The following is a 20,947-nucleotide window of genomic DNA, read 5'->3' on the forward strand; positions in this document are numbered from 1 at the left end:
TACGTATTAAATATTACAAAAGACGAACTTTATAATGCTATATATATATGAAAACGATACAAATTTAATGCGTGCGATTACTATATTTGAATAGCGTTTAAGTTAAGGCATTGAATTATATAAGCAAGTAATACTATTTTATAACTAGTTATCTATTTCATTAAGATCATTAAATTTTCTCATATTAAAAGATTAATGTAAAAAAAATTTTAAGAAAGATTCCAATTGATTTTCAATTTGGATAGTGGGATTGTTCATTTAAGTAATATCGCTCATGTATTTATTGTATGCTGCAACTGAAAAATATCATATACAAATCAAATCTTAATTTGTAAAATTAATAATATATAGTTGTTAAACTTTCAATGTTAATAAGTACAACAGAATATTTACTGTAGTACATGAAGATTAAAATTCTTTGTTTATTTTTTTTAGTTTTCTTCTCCAATGTAATGACATATTACATTGGTCTTCCCATTCCACGACCTTCAGAATCATTAGTGCTTCTTGGATTTTTTATTGTCTCATCTACAGATAAAATTAAACAGGCAGCTTCGGTTGCTGCAGTTAAAGCATTGATTTTAACTACTGCAGGTTCCCAAACACAAGCTTCCATATTGTCAGCTATATCTTCAGAATTTATATCAACACCATACCAATACAGGCCTTTATGATGCTTCTGTCGCAATTTATTTAGAATATTTGTTGCATCAAAACCGGCATTGTCACATAATTGTCTATAGTAAAAAAAAAAAAAAAGAATGATTACATTTTCTAAGAGTTTTTGCAAATGAAAATAATTTAAATAAAATCTATACCTAGGTATAATTTCAAGAGCTCTTGCCAATGCACCAATTAGTAACTGTTCTTTCCCTGCAATTGTACGGGAATAATCGCGCAAAGTTTTTGATAATTCCATTTCGATACTCCCACCACCGGCAACAATGGCATCATTTTTTACCATACGTCTTACTACCATAATTGCATCGTGAAGAGATCTTTCCGTTTCTTCTAAAAATTGTTCTGCTCCGCCACGTAAAATAAATGTACAAGTTTTAGCATTACGACATTTACGGAGTACATTAAATCTAAAAAACATAAATATTATAGCTTTTAGTACCAGTAGAACAGATTAAAAAAAAAAAAAAAAAAAAAAAAAAAAAGAAAAAAAATTGTTTTTTCATTACCTTTCGCTGCCAATTTGCTTTTCTTCAAAGAGACCACAATCTCCAAGATCTAATTCTTTGATATCATGTATAGTAGTCAAAATGCTTCCTCCACATGCTTTCATTATTCTCTTTAAATCTTCATCTGGAACTCTACCAGCACAAAACATATCTCTATCGGCAAAATATTGTGTCGCTACATCTCCAATCGGCAATTTCGATAATACTATATTTGCCCCAATTTGCCAAATCTTTTCAAGTTTATCATATAAAATTTTCCATTCTGCATCAACGATTTTCTGATATTCTGCAACATTATCTACACGAACTTCCGCATTATCTCTCTCTGCTTTAAGTTCTAATTCAATGTTTAATAGAGCAATTTTGCAATTGGAATAGTTCTTAGGTTGCATTTCAAATCCAGCGTATGAAAAAGTTTTTTTAAATGCAACACCTTCAATTAACTCTGAATCCTCTAAAGCTCCGCCAGATACCTATATATTAAATAAATAATTGCGAGTTTTTAATGAGTTAATAACATATTTTATATGTACATGTATTATCAGTAAAAACAAATATAATACCTTCTTAAAACCGATCATATTTAAAGGTAATAAATCATCTAACATCATAACAGCTTTGACAACTAATTCGCTAAAATATTTCTTCTGCTGATGAATTAATTTTGAACTCATAGAAGTGGCTGCACATTCTTTCAAGAGGTTTTCTTGATTTTTAAGATCATCTTTATTCATTTTAATACTTAATGCATTGATTTTCTCAATTGCAAGTTGTAAAGCACGACGCAAAGCTTTGATTATGATACGTGGATGCACACCCTCTTCGATAAATGGTTTCATTTGTTTCAGAAATTCTCCTGCTAATAGAACAACACTGGTTGTACCATCGCCAACCTACACAAAATAATATATTCCGATTTATTAAATTTTGGTTCTAAAATTACTCCCATTTATATGTTGGATATTATTGAAGCAATTTCATAACTACAAGAAATTACTAGTCTATATATCCCGTGTTCAATTTTCTCTAAATAAAGAACATCAGTATTTCATTTTTATACTTTTGTTCTATACTGTAATAGAGAGAAAAATACCATAAAGATTTTGTAATATAATGAAATTTACCTCTGCATCTTGAGATTTCGCAATGTCTACCAATGTCTTAGCTGCAGGATGTACAATTTCTAATAGTTTTAATATAGTAGCACCATCATTAGAAATAGTGCTTTTAGAATTTTGATCTACAATAAGCTTATCCATACCACGAGGACCTAACGTGGTCCTCACAGCATCTACAACCACTTGACATGCATTTATATTTGATATTACTTGTTGTTTTCCTTGAGATGCATCTGTACCTTCTTTCAACAAAATTATTTGAGGTTGCTGGAAATAAAAATTAATTGGTATAAGATATAACGTCAATAAAAAATATCTTTTTAATAACAAAAGTGAATAGTACTCTCATATATCTTCCCATCGTTTTAATTTTTGTTCTTTTTGCTTTTTTATATAATTTTTTCCAATGCTTTACAAACTATTAAATATTCTTTATCAATTGTACACTTTATTATATTATACTATTTAAAACAACTGAATTGAGAGTCTATAGTTATTCATTTATTATCTATAAAACATTTAAGATACTTGGCTAGTTTGTTAGGATGATTTTTTATTCTATGACTATATAATATTGTAAATTTCTGAATTTGTTCTTTCACGTATTTTAAACAAGAGAAAAAACAAAGTATGAATTTTTATTTAAGTAATTAATTAAGTAAATATATATATATTATTAATTATAATGTATATATATATATTTTCTTTATATTCTAAAAAACTTCTTTTACCGGCAAAGTTAAGTGGGCGTGAGTCAAAATTAATTTCCTTATAAGGTTAGAAGAATATAATCTTTAATAAAATTACAAAGCTTTTGTGTACGTATATATGTATATGATCATAGTTATATTAATGAAAAAAAAAATTTTTTACTAACATAGAATATGAATAAATAAATTAATTTGAAGGAATAATATAAAATATAAAGCATGGCTAAGATAGAAAAGTCAAGAAATATTTGGTTACATTGTTTTATATAAAAAATATAAGCTAATGTAAAACAAGTGTATGTTTATATATAATAACATATTGTATTAAAAAAACCTACCATCTTTTTAAATTCTTGTATGAAATTTTTTCTTTAAATTCACCCAATGTGATTTTTAGCAAAAAATCAGAATCTGAAGTTCAGAACAAATTGTCATGAACCGTTTAATAAGGTTTACGAACTTCTGCAGAGGGGTAAAAATTTGTTTGTATCTTCATTATCGACAGATCCTTTACCTTCAATTATGAAATATAAAAACATATATAGCAATTGATATATATATAATATATTACTTTTATTATTTTTTAAATGAAAAAAATATTAAAAGATACAAAACATTATACAATAATACAAGTATAATAATTCACCAATCAGCAATAAGCAGTTGTAATAAAATATACATAAGAGAGAGAGAGAGAGAGAGAGAGAGAGAGAGAGAAGCGAGAGAGAACTAACCTTTACTAAAACGTCACCATATTGGATTCCCGCCTTTTATATTATAGTTCGAATTTATTTGATATTCTACAAGATAAAAAGAATTACTTAAATAAAATAATAATGATGTATATTTATCATTAATCTTAATTATAATGTATGCGGAAATTAAAAGCTTAATATAATGTATAAAAGATCGAGAATTTTTATGGAGGAACGTAAAAACGGAAACGTAGTAAATGAATTTTTTTGCTATAAAATTTTTTAATTTTGTTAGTTTAGTTAAAATCAAATTAAACAATTAAAAATATACAACAAAGTAGAAAAAAAATCAAAAAATAATCTTGTTAAACAATTGTTAAATGTGTGTATTCAAAAATAATAGTGCTGATGTATTTATTTTTAGTTTAATAATGCGTTATTACGAACATACATACATATATAGATATATACAGACGTGTGTGTTGATATATATATATAGAACAAATTGTATATATTTAAGTATATGCTTACAGTACGTATGTATATGTATTACTATATTACTTTCTTTTTTTAAATACATAGGTAAAAGAAATAAGAAAGAAACGCGTTTAATGATTTTCCTTTAAAACATCAAAATTTCGTATATTTAGAATGAAAATATGAAACAGAAGATTTTTTTAATAAATACATGAAAATTTAAATCTTGTAAATGTGGTAGGATAAAATTTCTAAGGATATATACTGTTACGTGATATTACCCGGGATCAAGCTCCACCTACACATTTATTTTTAATCGCTGCTAAATAGTAAAGCATCACTGCGCGCGCGTATATGTGGACACATATATATATATATATATATAAATTTACAGATTTTTTTTTAATACATCGTTCAGCGATTCAATCGAAAGTTGTCGGAGAAGAACGTGAACGTTCTCTGTCGATTACGTTCATATCTTTTTGCTTTTCTTCTTTTTGTTTCAGTATATACTATTCGTTTCTCTATATTTTTATTTCTTTTAACCATTTTATTCTCTTCTGATTATTACGAAAGAAAAGAAGCATTGTTAAATCGTGTTTTCACGCAAGTTGTTCGTCTATTCTTATCTCTTTCTTTTGAATTTGTCTTTACGTGACTATTTATTACTTCTGACATTTAATCATAATAATTATAAGGTAACAAATATTTTATTACGATGTAACATCGATAACAACAAATAATCCATTTTATATAACAGTATGTAATTAACATTAATGAAAATAACTCGATCATTTATATCACATCATCACTTCTTTGATATTTTATGTTATTAATAGAAATAAAAAAAATGATAATAGATATACGATAAAAATATCGTAGGACGGTATAAATGATTTCAAATTAGACGATAAGGAATACATTACTTTTTTTTTTTTTTAACTTTTAATTAACAATTTGTATGTGTCTGTCGATTTAATTCTTCGAAACTTATGATAGCAAATTGGATAGGTTCTCTTCCTGAATCTGACTGAATGTAATATGTGACCTTTAAGTTAGTGCGAATGCGCAAAATTTTACCCCCACTTATCATCCACGAGCCAATGGCAAATCGATATATTCGAAATTTTCACGCGAAAGCACTACTGAACTATTCTTGTCGGCAGTAGCGACTGTGGTTGCGACTACGGAACTTGCGACGTCGATCATGTAGATAGTGAGTACTCTAACTCTTCAAAGTGGACACTTTTAAGAATCTTTTTTCATTCATTTATTATTGGTTTATTATTATAATTAAAATCATTTTTATTAATTTAATTTCCCCTGTTTTATCAAACTTTATTATTTTGTAGGATGAAAAACTGTACGAATTTTGGATCTAATTCGTAATGATTTATTAAAATAGATTATTAGCATAATTATGTATACATATATATATATTTTTTTATTAACATTATTATATAGAAAAACACGATATCCATATTTCATATTGAATTATATTGATTAACAATTATATGTCACAATATTTCTTATCTTGTAGTAAAGAAACACATTAAAATTGATTGATTAGAATTGATGAAAATATATTTATCAGATAACATTTTGATATTGAAAAAAATCCATTAGCGAGAAGGAGATCGCAATAGGCGAGTCTCGTTTGAAGTAGGTCAAGTACAGTGTCGCTGTTTAAAAATGTATGTCATGTGGAAGAAGGCTTTAATGCCGTTGAAGCTTTAATATTAGAATTTATATTTATAATGGAAAAAGAAGAAAAAAAATAAGAAAAAAGAACCGAGTAAATAATACGGGATGGGTGCCGGTTTTTCCATATATAATGGACCCTGTGTAAAATTTTTTTTTAAACAAATAATAAACCTTTATAATTAACCTTTTAGCTCTCTAATGAATAATTTATTATATACCACGAAACAAGCGACGATATGAAAATGAATAAATCAGTTTTCACATCTTTTTTATCGATAGAAAAAAAATTCTTTCGTTAAAAATGATTTATCAATATAATAAGAACGTAAAATTGTAGGTTGAGGAAGGATTAGATAGGTGCACTAAGAGTCTTTGTAAAGTACGAATACAAAAAACAGAAGACTTATCGAAATCAAATTTGATAGAATTTAATTCGTCAGAAAATATGAAGACGATATGGGTGATTGGTGGTCCTGGATGTGGAAAGGGAACGCAATGCGATCGTATAATCAAAAAATATGGATTTTTACATTTAAGTAGCGGTGATCTTTTGCGAGATGAAGTAGCAAGCGGTAGCCCTAGAGGAGCTTCGCTTCAAGAATTAATGTCCAAGGGCTTGTTCGTACCAACGGTAAAAGAAAGATATTCGATATTTATATTCAACTTTAAATTTCTAAAAAGGATTCGATTTACAATGAAAATATCATAGAGAGGAATGATCTCTTTTTTCAGTAGGATATCGTGTTGGAACTTATAAAGGAAAAGATGGAAAAAGCAAGTACCGAAGGTAGTACGAAAACAGGTTTCCTTATCGATGGATATCCTCGTGAATTGGAACAAGGGATCCTTTTTGAAAAAAATGTAAGATATCAATTTCTCTTTTTTGTTATCAAAAATTGATATCATTTGGAATGATCGTTGAATAGGTTTGTCCAGTTGATCTCATCTTATTTTTTGATGTATCTAACGAGACAATGACTAAAAGGCTTCTCGGCCGTGCCGAAGTGTCTCAAAGAGCTGACGATAACGCTGAAACCATCAAGAAAAGAATCGAGATATTTAACGAAAAGAATGACAAAATTGTAGAACATTACAAGGATAAACTTGTTAGGGTATGATTTCATTTTCGTTAACACCTTATACGTGTGAGGAATATTTGTCACATATATCGCTGATTATTTTTAACGATGTCACAAAATAAATTTAACACCACTAAAAGTCATACGTAACATATTTAAAATAGTATTTAAGGAAACTATATTTATGCGTCAGAAATTGTCCTAGCTTCGAGAAAACGTATAAATCAAGTAAAAAAAAAATATTCCATCACGCGCATATAAAGTGTTAATAATTTTGTTAATAATAATCGAATAATCTTTATTTTATATCTGATTTTAATCAAATGTTTCCAGATTAACGCCGAAGGAAGCGTCGATGAAATATTCGATGAAGTTTGTAAAGCGCTCGATCGTTTGTTGGCTTAATGTTTTGGCAAAGCACACAACCCTCTGAGCTTTTCTCAAGCATAGCCTAATTGTCTGTCAAGTCCAAAAAAGATTTTTAGACAGAGATATTAAGCAATATACGAAGTGTGTGATAATACCGTTTACATTGTAATAATCGTTTACATTGTACTAAGATCCTATCCTAAAAAAGAAAAATCGCTCTGAATAAGTGTGATAAATTTTTATTTTATTTTTTCTCGTAAAAATTTGAGTACATCCGGCACTTTTAACATTTACTTTAGGCAATGAATTTTACGGAACTTTTTTATACTTCATGTTTATAAAATATAAACAAAAGATAAATCTTTCAGACACTTAATCCCTAAGATTAGGGTTTTCAGGTGAATTGATTTTACGTCAATAATTGTGAGAGCGATTAACGGAACACCCATATCTACAATTATTAGAATAGGAAAGAGTTAATATTATGATTTCATTTAACGATAAAACAATCTACTCAAGCAATATTATGTTATTACAGCTTTTCATATATCGATCGATACTATGAATGCGTAATAAATTGTATATTGGAATTATTTCTGAAGTCTACTTTACTTTATTGATTATCGATTATATGAATGATTCATCTATTATCTAATCCTTTTATCAGTATATAGGATACATTCATTTATATGTATCCATACTGATGCTATTACTATAAATACGATCTTTCAGTAATTTTACTTTTAATTGTGTTGCATTGTTGGTGCGTCAACTTTATCCGGATATTCGTGTGACATTTATTTCCTTTTTTTGATCACATGAAATTTAATATTATCTAGATGATGTTACATTGTAATATTATTATCAGACGTTCTTTTCAAGTACTTGCAGAGTTTGTAATTTATTAACACAGATATGAACTATTTCATTATATTATCTGTTTTATTGATAACAAATTTTTTATTGGACTCAAGTTACTGTGATCGTTGTTGTACTATTAATCTTCGAAAATTGCCATCGTATAAATTAAGCCGTATCGGAGCACGTTCGGATGAAACAATTATTTCAAGAAAAATAGTTCATAATTTGTACGAGTGTAAGGAATTCGCTGCATCGAGGAAAGCATTGGCGTTTAACTTCGGCCTAAACATCAATTTAAATGGTGAGGAAACACAAAAAAAAATATTATTATACATAAAACATTCTTTTTAATAAAAAGTATCTTGCCCTCTTTAATTAATAAAGGAAGTATCATTAGAAATCATTTGAGAAATGAAGCTTCAAACAGAAATCTGTGCCAGGCTTTACAATGTCCAGAAATATATAACTCTTCGTCATTGATAAGAGACAAGAATTATCGGTACTACAGCATTTATCCTAATTACATCAATTCTGGTAATTAACACGAAACTAAATGAAAATTAATTTTTGTTGTAATGAAAAAAAAAAAAAATTGATATCTTTCAGGAGGAGGTACAATAGTTTGTGTACCCGAAGCAGGATTATTTATGTTATCGAATAACAATTTAAATTATACTCAAGCTCAAATGTTTTGTCAGAAATTGAACGGATCACTTGCGCATGTGATAAGCGAAGAACGCATGAATGGCTTGGCTAAGTTTCTTTCGCATAAGATTCCAAGATACGTTGGTCTGAGTAATAATGACGATGAAAAAATTTGGAAAAATTCGTTCGGTTGTAATTTATTTATTTTCTATATATTATTATTTTATGAGACTTTAAGATGATATTAATCCACCCTTAACGGTCAATGCTTTTTTTTTTAATACACTTTTATAAGATGAAAAAGTATTAGTTAAATTTAGGGGAAAAAAAGAGCCATTTCATTTTTTATAGCATAATTGCGTAACTGTGATGGACAATATATATTTTCTTTCGATCGTTAAGGGTTCAATTACAAAATATTAATTTTGGTTTCATTATTACTACAGATGAACCTTTGTTGTGTTTCGAATATCGTGCATGGGGCACAAGAGAACCTTCTAATTCAAGAGGATGCGTTGCTATTCTTACGTCTTCATCTAATTCATCCATTACAGCTTTTTGGAAAGTTATACCTTGTTATGTTTCGTTACCTTATATATGTGAAATTTTTCCACAATATCAATAAATAAAAAATATACTATTATAACATAATTATATAATTATATATACATATGGATAATATTTGTATCAGGGTAAATAAAAGTTGAATCTACTTATGTACAGATATTTAATCTAGAACTACAAGAATCTTTAGTATTATGCTTAGAGAACTAGAATATTTACAAATATGAATTAAAACAACATAACTCTGTACGTGCGCACAATTGACAGGAAACAAGAAGAAAAATATAACTCTCACTCATTGTTGCTTACGTGTATGAATGCATGTTCGTGTTCGTATTTGTGTCTGTGTGTATATGTTATATATATATATATATATATATATATATATATATATTTTTTTTTTTTTTTTAATTTAATAATTTTAAAAATGCTCTTCCTGATACTTCAATTCTATATTTGTAAAGCTTATGGTCTTAAAACTATTAATTACATCTACACACATTGTCTTTAACAAGCTATAACGTAACATTTATCCTGGGTCTTAAGATACATTGTTACTGAAACAATGCTTTTAATAGGACTTTAAAAAACATGTTAATAATAAAACATGTATGATATATAAATGTCTTACAATGACATTCGATGTAAAGCAACAATAAGAAACGAACTATTAAAAAAATATATATGTACGTATATGCATATATTATGTATATATTATGCTTATATATTATTATATAATATATAACATATTTCTTTTATATATATATACATATATATATATATATATATATATATATATATATATATATATATATATGAGCCATTATTTTATATATGTTTCTGGATGAAGATTAAAATATATTTGTGAATTTTGTAACTACAATAAATCTCCATTTATCATTGTCTAATTCATATTACATTTTAATTCTGAATTCTGTTTAAAACATGCAATCCAGTTGCACACTTCTATTCAAACTAAATTCTTCTTATCATGTAATATTTCAATATTACGGTCTCAAGACTAAGTCAATCTTAGAAGAATAAATATATGTTACTAATCATAATATTGTCCTAATCATCAAATTATTATATAGATCTGTTAATCGGATACTTTTGATAAATGAAGTTCTACTGTATTTATATAGAGCAGTAAAATGAAAGTTCGTTTATGTTATTTTATGGAGAATTAGTATGAGATAAAATTAATATCAACATGAGAACAAAAATTATATTTAATATTTTACATAATGAATACAAAAACTGATAGGCCTTTCACTTGACTGTACTCTCTTTTTTTATTATTAATGTATAATAAAATTTCTGTTCTCTCAACATACCATTAAATTACATTAGTATAATCTGTTTGTTTTTTTTTGTTTTGTTATTTCATGTAAAATATTTATAATTATCATAAAACAAATAAAATAGATAAAATAACGTATACAATATATATGCAAATTTAAAATATTAATATTTATGTGCAAAAATAAGTTTAAAAGTATCTAGTAAAAGTATATCATACAGAAATAATCAAAGCTTTGTTATAAAGATTGTACAAAGATTTATATAAACAGGATTTTTTTAGTTATTTGTTGATGTGCTGCATATAAATAATTCATTAATACGCGAAAAGTATTGGTCCATTCTTATGTAAAAATTACCTTTATAGTATTATAGGCAAGTATAAACTAATGCATTTGAAAATTGAGCGTTTTCTTGCTGTCTACAAATGAATTATACAATATTTTGTGCCAAATAAGTTTGTTTAAAAATGAAATATATCGATAAGAAATGTAACTAGATAAACAAAATTTTATATATATATATATATATATTCAGAAAAACAAAAACGATTATGGCACATAATAACTTCATTATATTATTTTAGGGTGATGAAGTGAATGGACCATATAGTTTATGATACACAAGTACAAGAGTAGTTTATCCATTTGAGTAATAATCAGTGTTTAAAGTTTGTGCATAAATTATCCTGCAGAAAGCAAAAGTATGGTGAAAATTTATCTGCTAATTTTCAATTATTTAATTTTGCAATATATTTGACTCTAAGAAATAAATTTTTATTAAATATTCATGCAGAAAATATAATAAATAGTGCTAAAAAAAATATAAGAAGAACTTTTCCAATTTTGCTTAAAACTATTATTGTCCTGTGATAAATCTACAAGAATAAGCAAAAGTGATGAAGCTGTTAGCAGAAATAATGATCTTAGAGGAATGACATTTTCTTGTATAAAGCTATATAAAAAAACCACTTGACTTGATTATTATGCAGTGAAATATAAAAGTATAAAACGATTTGTTTATGGTGCGATATACACATATTTTGTTGTTTTCTAATAAATGATGTGTTTTAAAGTGTTAGATATCTTTTATAAGCATGGTCAGGATTACATGCTTGTTAAGAAGACTTAGTAAAAATATTAATCACTATCGTACACTTATATAGTTAGCACAAAGTAGGATGATAAAGTACTAGTACTATATCTTTTCCAAATAGGATTCATTTCAATAACAATTGTCTTGTTGGGTTTACGGCTTTATGATTCTGTCTACAATATAATTCAAATTACTTTTTTCTATAGGTTTTTTTTTTATAAGTTTTCTCTTTAAATCTATTTTAATTCTATATCTGTAATAAGTTATTGATATGTTCCTACAATATATTTTACAGAGGCAATATATTTTTTTGCCATTTCTAATATGTGGTACAGAGTGTGTAATCATAGTGATTAAATAAGCATTAAAATAGATTATAATAAAGAGAAGTTTATAAGCTTGTTATTGAAAAAATTTGTTTGCACAAATGTTATATTTTTACCATGTTTCATTCATTAATGAAAAGCAATAAGCTTACACATTGCATTATCATAATTCGGGATGATTCGCATAGAAAAAAATACATCGTATTCCAAGTGCGCTCCAAATTTTTCGCAACCCTATAATAATGCATGTGTAATTAGATGAACACATTTTTTTTTTTAACTAGAACGATACCTCCTTATTTAGTAGATATTTTATTTATTGCTTGAATAAGGAATGTGTTTATATAACTATTCTACATATTTTTGTTTAGAAATATATAAACTTTTTGGAATGCTTTAAAAATTTTCATGCAGCATTAGGCAATGTTATGTAAAATGAAGCAAAGTTTAAATATAATATTAATATGAACAAGATGAATAGCCCTAAACCCGAAAGACTTTGGTATCACCAAAAGTAATTTTTTTAATATATAGAAAATAGTACGAGCAATTATTTGTTGCTTATAGACAAATTTTGATCATTATATAAATTAACTCTGTGCGCATTAAGTGTAAAAGAAAGTTTATGCGTCACAATATTTATATTTCATATATAATGTATATTTTACATTAACAGTCACATTTATGATCACGAATATTGATTTTATGTATTCTGATATTTGCAGGATATAATTCAAGAAAATTTGATTTATCAGACTAGAATTTTTATACTAAATTTTTAATAAGAATTTCAGATATTGTGTGTTGTACATGTTTCTTATGTATTCACACATAAATAAAATATGTTCGAAAATTTTCTCAATGCGGAAATGTATAATGTTAGTTTGCTTTGCCCGAATCAATAGTTAGATTTTAACAAATATTTATATAAAAAATTAAATATCGTATCTAGTTCGTGTTCATGCTATATATTTACTTAAAATTTTGCTCTTTTAAGAAAATAAAAAATTTGTCAAATGTTCAACGATTTCATAATAATGCCAAACATAGCTTTTTTATTTGTTTCACTATAAGTGTTTTATATGTTTCAATTCATGCCTGTGTGATAGATTCTTTTTCTCATTGTTTACTACCTCATTCATATGTGTATACTACAAATTCGTGATATATTTGTATATCACTTACTTTATTAGCACCATTTGAAAAGCAATACTTAAAAAAGGACACATTTAATTTTTGGACTTAATGTATCAACAAGCTAATCACAATTTGTATTTATAAATATGGTTATGAGTTTCCAGATAAGTGCTTTGTATTTCAATGAATGGAGGCACCTCACAAATGCAGTGAACAGAGTAGGGTGTATTGGCACTCACGAATGAATAAACTTACTATGAATTATTATCGTTATATGAATATTGCGAGGCATCTATTAGATTCATAAAAATCACATTGTATTCAATTAAACTGCTGGTTTAAGTACGTAAGCTTTTCTTTCTCAATAGATAAAACTTTGATTGCTATAATGAGGCAATTTTTGGTATTTTTTTTTATAACAATAAAAGTTTTTGTCTGCGAAAATATGTCACTAATATATAAAACATCACAATTAAAAAAAAAAAGTATCGAAATAATAAAAAAAAGAAAAAATCTGGCTGATATCGTGAGATCACAAAATATCAAAATCATGCAAAGAAAAAAAAAACAGAGAATATTTATGATTAAAAAATCTTAGATGGAATGTTGCGTTTATGGCCAGAATAGGCAAATACTGTTACTGCATTGGTGGAGCAAACAAAAAAAATGACACCACCAAAATCAATAAATATATAACAACCATGATAATAGTACTAGTAATAATTATGCTATTAGTAGTATTAGTACTTCGTTATTTGCAACTTGATGACAAACAACAAAGTTATAAAAATACGTTTCAGGAAATACGCATCAATTTTCACATATTAAAATGTTTTAAACTTTGTTATTAATAGAGGCATTTGCCATAAGTGGTACAAGCTGTTCGGAGAGTTGTTGCACAGTTTGCTGCAATAGTGCCTGTTTTTCTTCCAGCATGGCAACCTTTATATGAATAAGTCAATATTGATAAAATAAAAAATTTTAAAAATTCAAAATTTAGGTCAATTTAGTTGTTCATATGAAAAAATATTTTTAAGAAAAATTATATTTAATAATTGTATATATTTACCCTTTCTAGCAGTTGACTATAAAGATGATATGGAACAAAGGACAGAGTCCCAGGTGTAGTTACAGTCCCATGATCTATCGTATCTAATTTTTTTTCTTTTTCTTTTTGTTTATCTTCACATTCTGTTTCTTGTTTGACAACAGTATCGACAGTATTAGAAGATACCATTAATCTGTTATATTAGAAAATATTCTCATATAAGTCTTGAATGAAAAGAATTTTAAAATAATAATAAATACATATTGTATTTATAAATATACCGTGAAAAAGTTCGTTCTTTCTTAACTTCTGGTTTGTCAACACGATCAACTGATCCGACTTTTCTCCTTTCCGATTGATTCATTTTTAATTCTTCTACCTACATAAATAAACAATGTCAAGAATATTAAATAACAAAGAATTTTTATTTTAATATAAAGCGAAAATTTGTAATTATACCCAAGGTGCCTTCTTTCTTGTTTTTGCTGAAAGTTTTTCATTGTCATCTTCCCTTAATGATTCTAATGTTTCTTCAGTGTTACCATTTGATAAATTATCTTCCTAAAATACGAATAAAATAAATAATGTACGGTAAAAGAAATTTTATTAGAAGGGTAAATATTATGTACTATTGAAATTAAATATATATTAAATACCGTTATCGTTGTATTATGTAAGATAGTCGTTGTTGTGGTAGCATGATGTCGTAAATGTTGAGAAGAAGGTAAACGACGACGGGGTGCTTTTGCACGTGAAGCTGTTAAGTGAGAAAGTGGTGCTCCTTCACCTCTTTCTACTCCATCTAATTCTTCTCCAAGTGCAATGCTTGGATTTCCATTGCTATTATTAGTTCCAGTATCACTTACAAAATGTTTCAAATTAGAAATGAGTGAATGATTGCCCATTGTTTTCTTTTCTCCATTTCCTCCCCCACTACTTCCTCCCCCTCCTCCAATATTAGACAAAGGTGATGTTGATGATACAGTAGACGATGTTGATATCATTTTTTTAGTTGTTTCCATGGTACTAAAATGATCTGAAAGATAAGAGCAATCATTGATTTTAAAATATCAGCCATATAATGTATTATATTTTTTAGAAAGTATAAACTTCATACTCCATGTATATAAAATGAAAGGATATACCTGTATGTATATTTTTTGGATCTAAACTTTTTCTAGCATGTGCTTTCTCACTTTTCTTTAGTTGATGAGCATGCTTTGCAACAGATTTACTAGTTAGCTGACTGGTTTCGTGCCACTGTTCTTGCTCTTGATGATCATTTTTTGTCCCAATAACCTCAACAAAATTATCAGGAAATAAGCCAATTTGTCCTCTCAATTCTCCTTTCCACCAACCCTTTAATAACAATTATAAAGTATCGTTTTATTCTTCCCTTTTCCCATTAAATATATTTTACTGTTAAAAATTAAATTTTTTTAGTAAGAACTTACTTTATCTGGTGCATCTCTAGAAAGTATTGCAATGATTTCTCCTTCTACCAAAGTTAATTCATCTTCATTAGCTGCCTCGTATGCATAGAGAACTCTACAATATTCCTTTTTATCTTTCTTGTGTTTATCTTCTTCTTCATAACTTAAATGAACAAAATTCGAAGGGAAGACACCGACTCTCCCTCTAAGTCTACCTCTCCACCATCCTTCCTCTACTTCGCCCAAGAATTCTATGGAATCTTGAGGTACAAGAGTTAATTCATCTTCATTACAAGGTTCATAACTGTATAGAACTTTACACCACCTCCTTCCAGATCCCCCATTACGCAAAGTGACTTCTTCCGGTTTTGTACTACTAACGGTTTCAGTTGTGCTCGCACCACTTGTTGGAGATGGATCCAACACCTACCAAGATAAACAATTATTATATCATAATTAGAGATTCTAAAAATAAAATAAAATAACAGATTATAAAAGATGTAATATGTACCTTAACAAAATTATCAGGGAACATGCCACGCTTATCTCTTAAAGTACCTTCCCACCAACCACCCAACATCACTTTAATTTCTTTTATTATGTCTCCTTTTCTCAGAGTTAATTCATCAGGTTCCCTAGCTAAATAATTATATTCTACAATCGCCTCCATCTTTCTTTTAAAGTTTATAGTTCATGAATATATTATGTCTTACAATATTATATCTGAAAGGAAGAGAATTGATCTAAATACCCGTTAGAAAAAAAATCTATTGAATGTTTTTTTTCTCATACAAATGAAAGTTTTAATAGAGACAAAAAAATCTTTAATTTTAAATTATCATTCTCAATTCTTAAAACGTTCATTTTAATTTTACTCGACTTTTTACGAAAATATTAGAATCATTCTCAAAGAATAAACTATAAAATATTAAAGAAATCTGTAGGAGAATAACAATGCTGTTGAAACGAATAAACACGCGTGACAAAAGGTAGCATACGTATAATTAGGACGAGATACCTGTCCGAGGTAATCATTCATCTATCGAGCATTCTATAGTCTTCACAGTAACGAACAAACTTATGAGCATCATCGTAAGATAATGTTTAGAAAACGAGATGTTAGGATCGAAAAATTTAGGCGTATCCCAAACTCGATTGACAGCCCAACGAATCTGTCATAGTAGCCATCTTGGACTTGGAGACTCGGGGTCAACTTCAAGATGCAATCTGGGTAAATCGCGCGTGCCAACTTCATTGGCGGTGATCGAAGAACGCGCCAAATCGTAATCTGTGCCGGTTCGTTGGCCGTATCTTAAAAGTCTTTCCTATGAAAACTTGTTGAATAAGTTCAATAGATATGGCGCTTTCATTCGTTATGTATTATCGCCATGTGACTAAGAATTATAAAAAAAAACTATTGTCTCTTCCTCTTCAAAAAAACATTATTTTTCTCTTTTAACTTTGAATATACTTACCCTTTAATTATCAATAAAATATCAAAATATTTATTGCCAACGAAATCATTGAAGTCCCTCGACACGACTGTGTTCCTATTCCGATAACAATACGTTATTCATCGTTCGCTCGATGATTCATGCTCACAATCGATCTACTCTTATCAGGAAGACCTTACACGTATTGTCTATGTGTGAGGAATATCAATAGCCTTATTTTCCCGTTGTTCGTACAGTATTCGTTTCATACAATTTTATTATTTTCTACAATTGAGTTTTTTAATAAATCTTTTATAAATTATTCATTTTATTCGCAAAAGAATGCGGATAAAAGAAAATTTATCAGTCATAAATATTTCTTATATTTGAAAGAAGTAGAAGTATCAAAAGTGTAGGATTTTTAGATATGTAAACTTTTCACGAACACGTTTTACATTAGCGTCGATTTTCCAATAAGAAAAACGCGGTAAAATTTGAATTTGAATAGGTTTCTCAATAATTTTTACTTTTGGTAAGTAATCGATGAATGAAGTACATATATATATATAAATATATGTATATATATATACATATATGTATATATATAATAATAATCAGGTATCATAGGTAAAAAGTGTGCATCTTTATTATTTATTATTGATTCACACATCAAGTTGTACAATCGTCTCTACAAACATAATGATTTACGAATATATATCGCAAAACGACGTTGTGTGTCGAAAATTGTCGAGGTAACGAGCGCAACATAATTCTATTGTCTTAAACTTAATTCTAATCTCTCTTTAATAAAGAAAATGTTTAAAAATATGCGTCGTTTGGAATAGAAGTACAGAAATATTTTTTGAAAAAAAAAGAAAAAAAAGAAAGAAAGAAAGACAAAATAGATATATCAACGAAGTCTTTCCTTTGGTGGGGGAAAAAAAAAAAAAAGAAATTATTTGAAAAAAATTTTTTTTCTAAGCGATATACGAGAATATTAAATCGTTACTTCGTAAACGTTTTTACGCTTAGCACAAACTCTTAACGTTGATTATTTATGTCCGATACGTTTCTTAACGGATAAAAGTCTTTGAAAAAAATTCATATACCATTTGAAAACTTCCTAACTTGAGATTAGAATAAAAAAAATTTAAGCAATAATTTGTTTAATAAATGCATTATTAATCCTGACGCAACCACATCCTTCAAATTTGTTCGGACACGAAAAAAATTCCGATTTACGGATATTAATGGTGAAGTTAAAAATAATAAATGGAGCGTGTATGTTTATATTATATTCTAAGAGATTTCTATTCACGAAGACCAGCTTCGAAGAAGAAACGAAACGTTTCGGTAAGAGTTAGAGAGGAGGAAAACGATCCAGCGTTTCTTACAACAAAGAACAAAACAAAAAAGAAAAAAGAACGTAGGCTGTCCTATCGGCGCAAATTCTTACAAATTGACATCTCTCTCTCTCTCTCTCTTCCTCTCTCTCTCTCTGTCTCTATCATTCTATCTCTATCTCTTTTTGCTCATTCTATATTCTTTATCTCTTACTTAAGCGCGTTTAAAAATCGCATTTTTCTTGCTTTTAAAAAATTGGCGTTAACGAAAGCCGACGATAATGCGCATAGCGCGTCTTTGGCGTCTACTCGATAGTCATGAGTAAAGAATTCGACTATCGATTATTGATTATTATCGATAAATCGAAAGTGATCACCCTAATAAGAAAGAGCATCAATCAAGATTGCTACTTTATAAAACAATAATCAGAAGAATTAAACTTCTGTTACGTTTCTTTCTTTCTTTCATTCTTTCTCTCTTTCTCTTTCTTTCTTTCTTTCTTTCTTTTTATTTTATATAAATCTCCTCTATCGAGAGTTATAAACATATAAAAGCAACAAAGATATACGACTGTATCGTGAATACACGCATGTATGTGTGTGATGTATATATATGTATATATATATATATACACCTTTAATGCAAATAGTACAAAGCCTATAATCGTAATCGTTACGTTTTTGTATTTGGTATTACGAATGCGGCTTGAAACGAACGTTATACTTATATTGAAATTTTGGCGGGAAGACTCCAGCGCCATATTTATAACATTGGTTGCTCGTTACGAAATTCGACCGATCGAGGATCATGCGCTTGTTTCCTTCTTTTTTTTTTTTCACGATATCAGCATTCTAATCCTTCGCAACAACGCACTAATACGTACTCATAATCTTCAGTCAATTTATTTCTTTGTCTTCTTCTTTTACTTCTTTATTTTTTTTTTTTTTTACATAAGATCAAGTGCAAAGAGATTAACATCGCTGTGTGTTGAGCGCGCGTAATGTATATGTGTGTGTGTGTAATTCGTGGTAGTCGGTACGAAATATTTTTGCGAAAAAATCGTAACTTTTGGTCGATTTCGTATCCTTTTATTTTTTCTCTTTCTCTTTCTATTTATCTCTTTTCTTTACTACAAGCAGCTATTTTCTTATTTCGTTTTATTTTTTCTTTATCTTTTTCTTTATCTCCTTCCATCTTTCTCTCTCAATCATTTTTTTCTTCTCTCTCTCTCTCTCTCTCTCTCTCTCTCTCCCTCTCTCTTCTATCTCTCTCCTTTTCTCGTCTTAATAATTGTTGGTAGGCACAATAAAGGCGTATTTTTCTTCTCTCTTGTCAGCATTTAAACGAAGATCGCGAACAGGAAGTGAGTATTATGATCTTAACGTTATTAAAAATGTCTATTCTACTACAAAAATGCGATTGTGCGATTTATTTACGCGTCATAATCACTAGAATGTGCTCCGTAATTAATATGTATATCGACGATCGTAAATTATCTTCTAATTTATTTATTTATTTATTTAATTATTTTTCTTCATCTTCCTTTCGAGTACGTTTTCTCAAAGGACAGTGCAATAATAGTGCCGGCGTTCGCGATTGTCGATCTCGATCGTCGTTCTTCGTAATTTTATTTTCTCATAAATTTCTCCCTTTTCTTTATTGACGTAAACAACGAAAAGTTTCTCTCTTTTCTCTCGCCATCGACGTCATTCTAATTAAGAAACAATTATTCAAAAAGGGACGTATTCAAATAAATCTATTCGACTAAAGCATAATAATAATGATAATAATAGTGGCAATAATGGCAATGATAATGATAATGATAATAATTATAATAACAGTAATAATAATAATAATAATAATAATGAATCTTTTTTGTTATCTATCCTATTTTCCTCTTTATCTTGTTAATTCTTTCCTCTTATCAGTCTTATTTTAGTTATGTCATTCAATTTGCATTGAAATAAACTCATTAATAATATAATGAGAAGATATCACTTTTTCATTATTACAATTTTGTTAAACATATATATAAATATGATCGTTCAAATTGTCGGTAATAATAATATATTATTTACCGACTGCAAATACAAATTTAATGATACAACCAAAATAATGGCGGCAGCTAATAGAAAAGATCTATGATGATGATGATGATGATGACGATTATAATAATAATAATAATAATAATAATAATAATAATAATAATAATAATAATAATAATAATAATAATAATAATAATAATAATAATAATAATAATAATAATAATAATAATAATAATAATAATAATAATAATAATAGTAATAATAATAATAGTAATAATATTAATAATAATAATAGTAATAATATTAATAATAATAATAATAACAATAATAATAATTATTATAATAATTGTGATACAATGATAATGATAATAATAA

The 20,947-nt window shown here is 27.5% G+C and overlaps 4 protein-coding genes across 13 annotated transcripts; 2 read left to right on the forward strand and 2 right to left on the reverse strand.

The window, feature by feature from the left end:
- Positions 1 to 80: 80 nt before the first annotated feature.
- Positions 81 to 3,507, reverse strand: CCT7 (chaperonin containing TCP1 subunit 7). Of its 2 annotated transcripts, XR_014982105.1 has the most exons (7): positions 3,354 to 3,507; positions 2,312 to 2,572; positions 1,751 to 2,080; positions 1,188 to 1,660; positions 819 to 1,088; positions 394 to 737; positions 83 to 296 (listed from the first exon to the last, which is right to left on the reverse strand). XR_014982105.1 is itself a non-coding variant. In XM_035875977.2 (6 exons), exons 1-6 carry the CDS (start codon positions 3,354 to 3,356, stop codon positions 461 to 463), a joined length of 1,614 nt encoding a protein of 537 aa, XP_035731870.1. In that variant the 5' UTR covers positions 3,357 to 3,507; the 3' UTR covers positions 81 to 460. The 2 variants fall into 2 exon arrangements, 1 of the variants encoding a protein (XP_035731870.1); XM_035875977.2 differs by having other exon boundaries at positions 81 to 737.
- Positions 3,508 to 4,601: 1,094 nt separating this feature from the next.
- Ak1 (Adenylate kinase 1) lies at positions 4,602 to 7,821 on the forward strand. 4 transcript variants are annotated; one of them, XM_035875857.2, is made up of 6 exons: positions 4,602 to 4,885; positions 5,199 to 5,403; positions 6,229 to 6,522; positions 6,627 to 6,752; positions 6,818 to 7,003; positions 7,304 to 7,821. In XM_035875857.2, the coding sequence occupies exons 3-6, from the start codon at positions 6,337 to 6,339 to the stop codon at positions 7,373 to 7,375; spliced, it is 570 nt and encodes a 189-aa protein (XP_035731750.2). In that variant the 5' UTR covers positions 4,602 to 4,885; positions 5,199 to 5,403; positions 6,229 to 6,336; the 3' UTR covers positions 7,376 to 7,821. The 4 variants fall into 4 exon arrangements, with proteins under 4 accessions (XP_035731750.2, XP_085512616.1, XP_035731751.2 ...); XM_085656490.1 differs by having other exon boundaries at positions 6,332 to 6,522; XM_035875858.2 differs by lacking the exon at positions 5,199 to 5,403.
- Positions 7,822 to 7,974: 153 nt separating this feature from the next.
- On the forward strand, positions 7,975 to 9,561 carry LOC118445853 (C-type lectin domain family 4 member E). Its single transcript, XM_035875855.2, has 4 exons — positions 7,975 to 8,501; positions 8,585 to 8,734; positions 8,807 to 9,034; positions 9,292 to 9,561. The coding sequence occupies exons 1-4, from the start codon at positions 8,255 to 8,257 to the stop codon at positions 9,468 to 9,470; spliced, it is 804 nt and encodes a 267-aa protein (XP_035731748.1). The 5' UTR covers positions 7,975 to 8,254; the 3' UTR covers positions 9,471 to 9,561.
- A 672-nt stretch (positions 9,562 to 10,233) lies between these two features.
- LOC118445963 (uncharacterized) lies at positions 10,234 to 17,318 on the reverse strand. 6 transcript variants are annotated; one of them, XM_085656497.1, is made up of 10 exons: positions 17,226 to 17,269; positions 16,749 to 17,075; positions 16,262 to 16,389; positions 15,772 to 16,176; positions 15,463 to 15,676; positions 14,974 to 15,353; positions 14,777 to 14,878; positions 14,599 to 14,696; positions 14,339 to 14,510; positions 10,234 to 14,211 (listed from the first exon to the last, which is right to left on the reverse strand). In XM_085656497.1, exons 2-10 carry the CDS (start codon positions 16,783 to 16,785, stop codon positions 14,104 to 14,106), a joined length of 1,644 nt encoding a protein of 547 aa, XP_085512623.1. In that variant the 5' UTR covers positions 16,786 to 17,075; positions 17,226 to 17,269; the 3' UTR covers positions 10,234 to 14,103. The 6 variants fall into 6 exon arrangements, with proteins under 6 accessions (XP_085512623.1, XP_085512625.1, XP_085512628.1 ...); XM_085656499.1 differs by having other exon boundaries at positions 16,262 to 16,473; positions 17,226 to 17,268; XM_085656502.1 differs by having other exon boundaries at positions 16,769 to 17,075; positions 17,226 to 17,243.
- Between the last annotated feature and the right edge of the window lie 3,629 nt (positions 17,319 to 20,947).

This window comes from Vespa mandarinia, chromosome 4, assembly GCF_050613455.1.
Source record: "Vespa mandarinia isolate Hongniang chromosome 4, ASM5061345v1, whole genome shotgun sequence".
Classification (NCBI taxonomy): Eukaryota; Metazoa; Arthropoda; class Insecta; order Hymenoptera; family Vespidae; genus Vespa; species Vespa mandarinia.

Coding starts and splice junctions, on each gene's coding strand:
- CCT7 (XM_035875977.2), bottom strand. Junction 1,661..1,750: donor ATATGATCGGTTTTAAGAAG/GTATTATATTTG, acceptor TTTAATATATAG/GTATCTGGCGGAGCTTTAGA. Junction 1,089..1,187: donor AAGCAAATTGGCAGCGAAAG/GTAATGAAAAAA, acceptor TATGTTTTTTAG/ATTTAATGTACTCCGTAAAT.
- Ak1 (XM_035875857.2), top strand. CDS start 6,337: ATGAAGACGATATGGGTGATTGGTGGTCCTGGATGTGGAAAGGGAACG. Junction 6,753..6,817: donor GGATCCTTTTTGAAAAAAAT/GTAAGATATCAA, acceptor ATCGTTGAATAG/GTTTGTCCAGTTGATCTCAT. Junction 7,004..7,303: donor ACAAGGATAAACTTGTTAGG/GTATGATTTCAT, acceptor AAATGTTTCCAG/ATTAACGCCGAAGGAAGCGT.
- LOC118445853 (XM_035875855.2), top strand. CDS start 8,255: ATGAACTATTTCATTATATTATCTGTTTTATTGATAACAAATTTTTTA. Junction 8,502..8,584: donor CCTAAACATCAATTTAAATG/GTGAGGAAACAC, acceptor TAATTAATAAAG/GAAGTATCATTAGAAATCAT. Junction 9,035..9,291: donor AATTTGGAAAAATTCGTTCG/GTTGTAATTTAT, acceptor TTATTACTACAG/ATGAACCTTTGTTGTGTTTC.
- LOC118445963 (XM_085656497.1), bottom strand. CDS start 16,785: ATGATTACCTCGGACAGGTATCTCGTCCTAATTATAC. Junction 16,177..16,261: donor TCCCTGATAATTTTGTTAAG/GTACATATTACA, acceptor TTATCTTGGTAG/GTGTTGGATCCATCTCCAAC. Junction 14,511..14,598: donor AAAGAACGAACTTTTTCACG/GTATATTTATAA, acceptor CTAATATAACAG/ATTAATGGTATCTTCTAATA.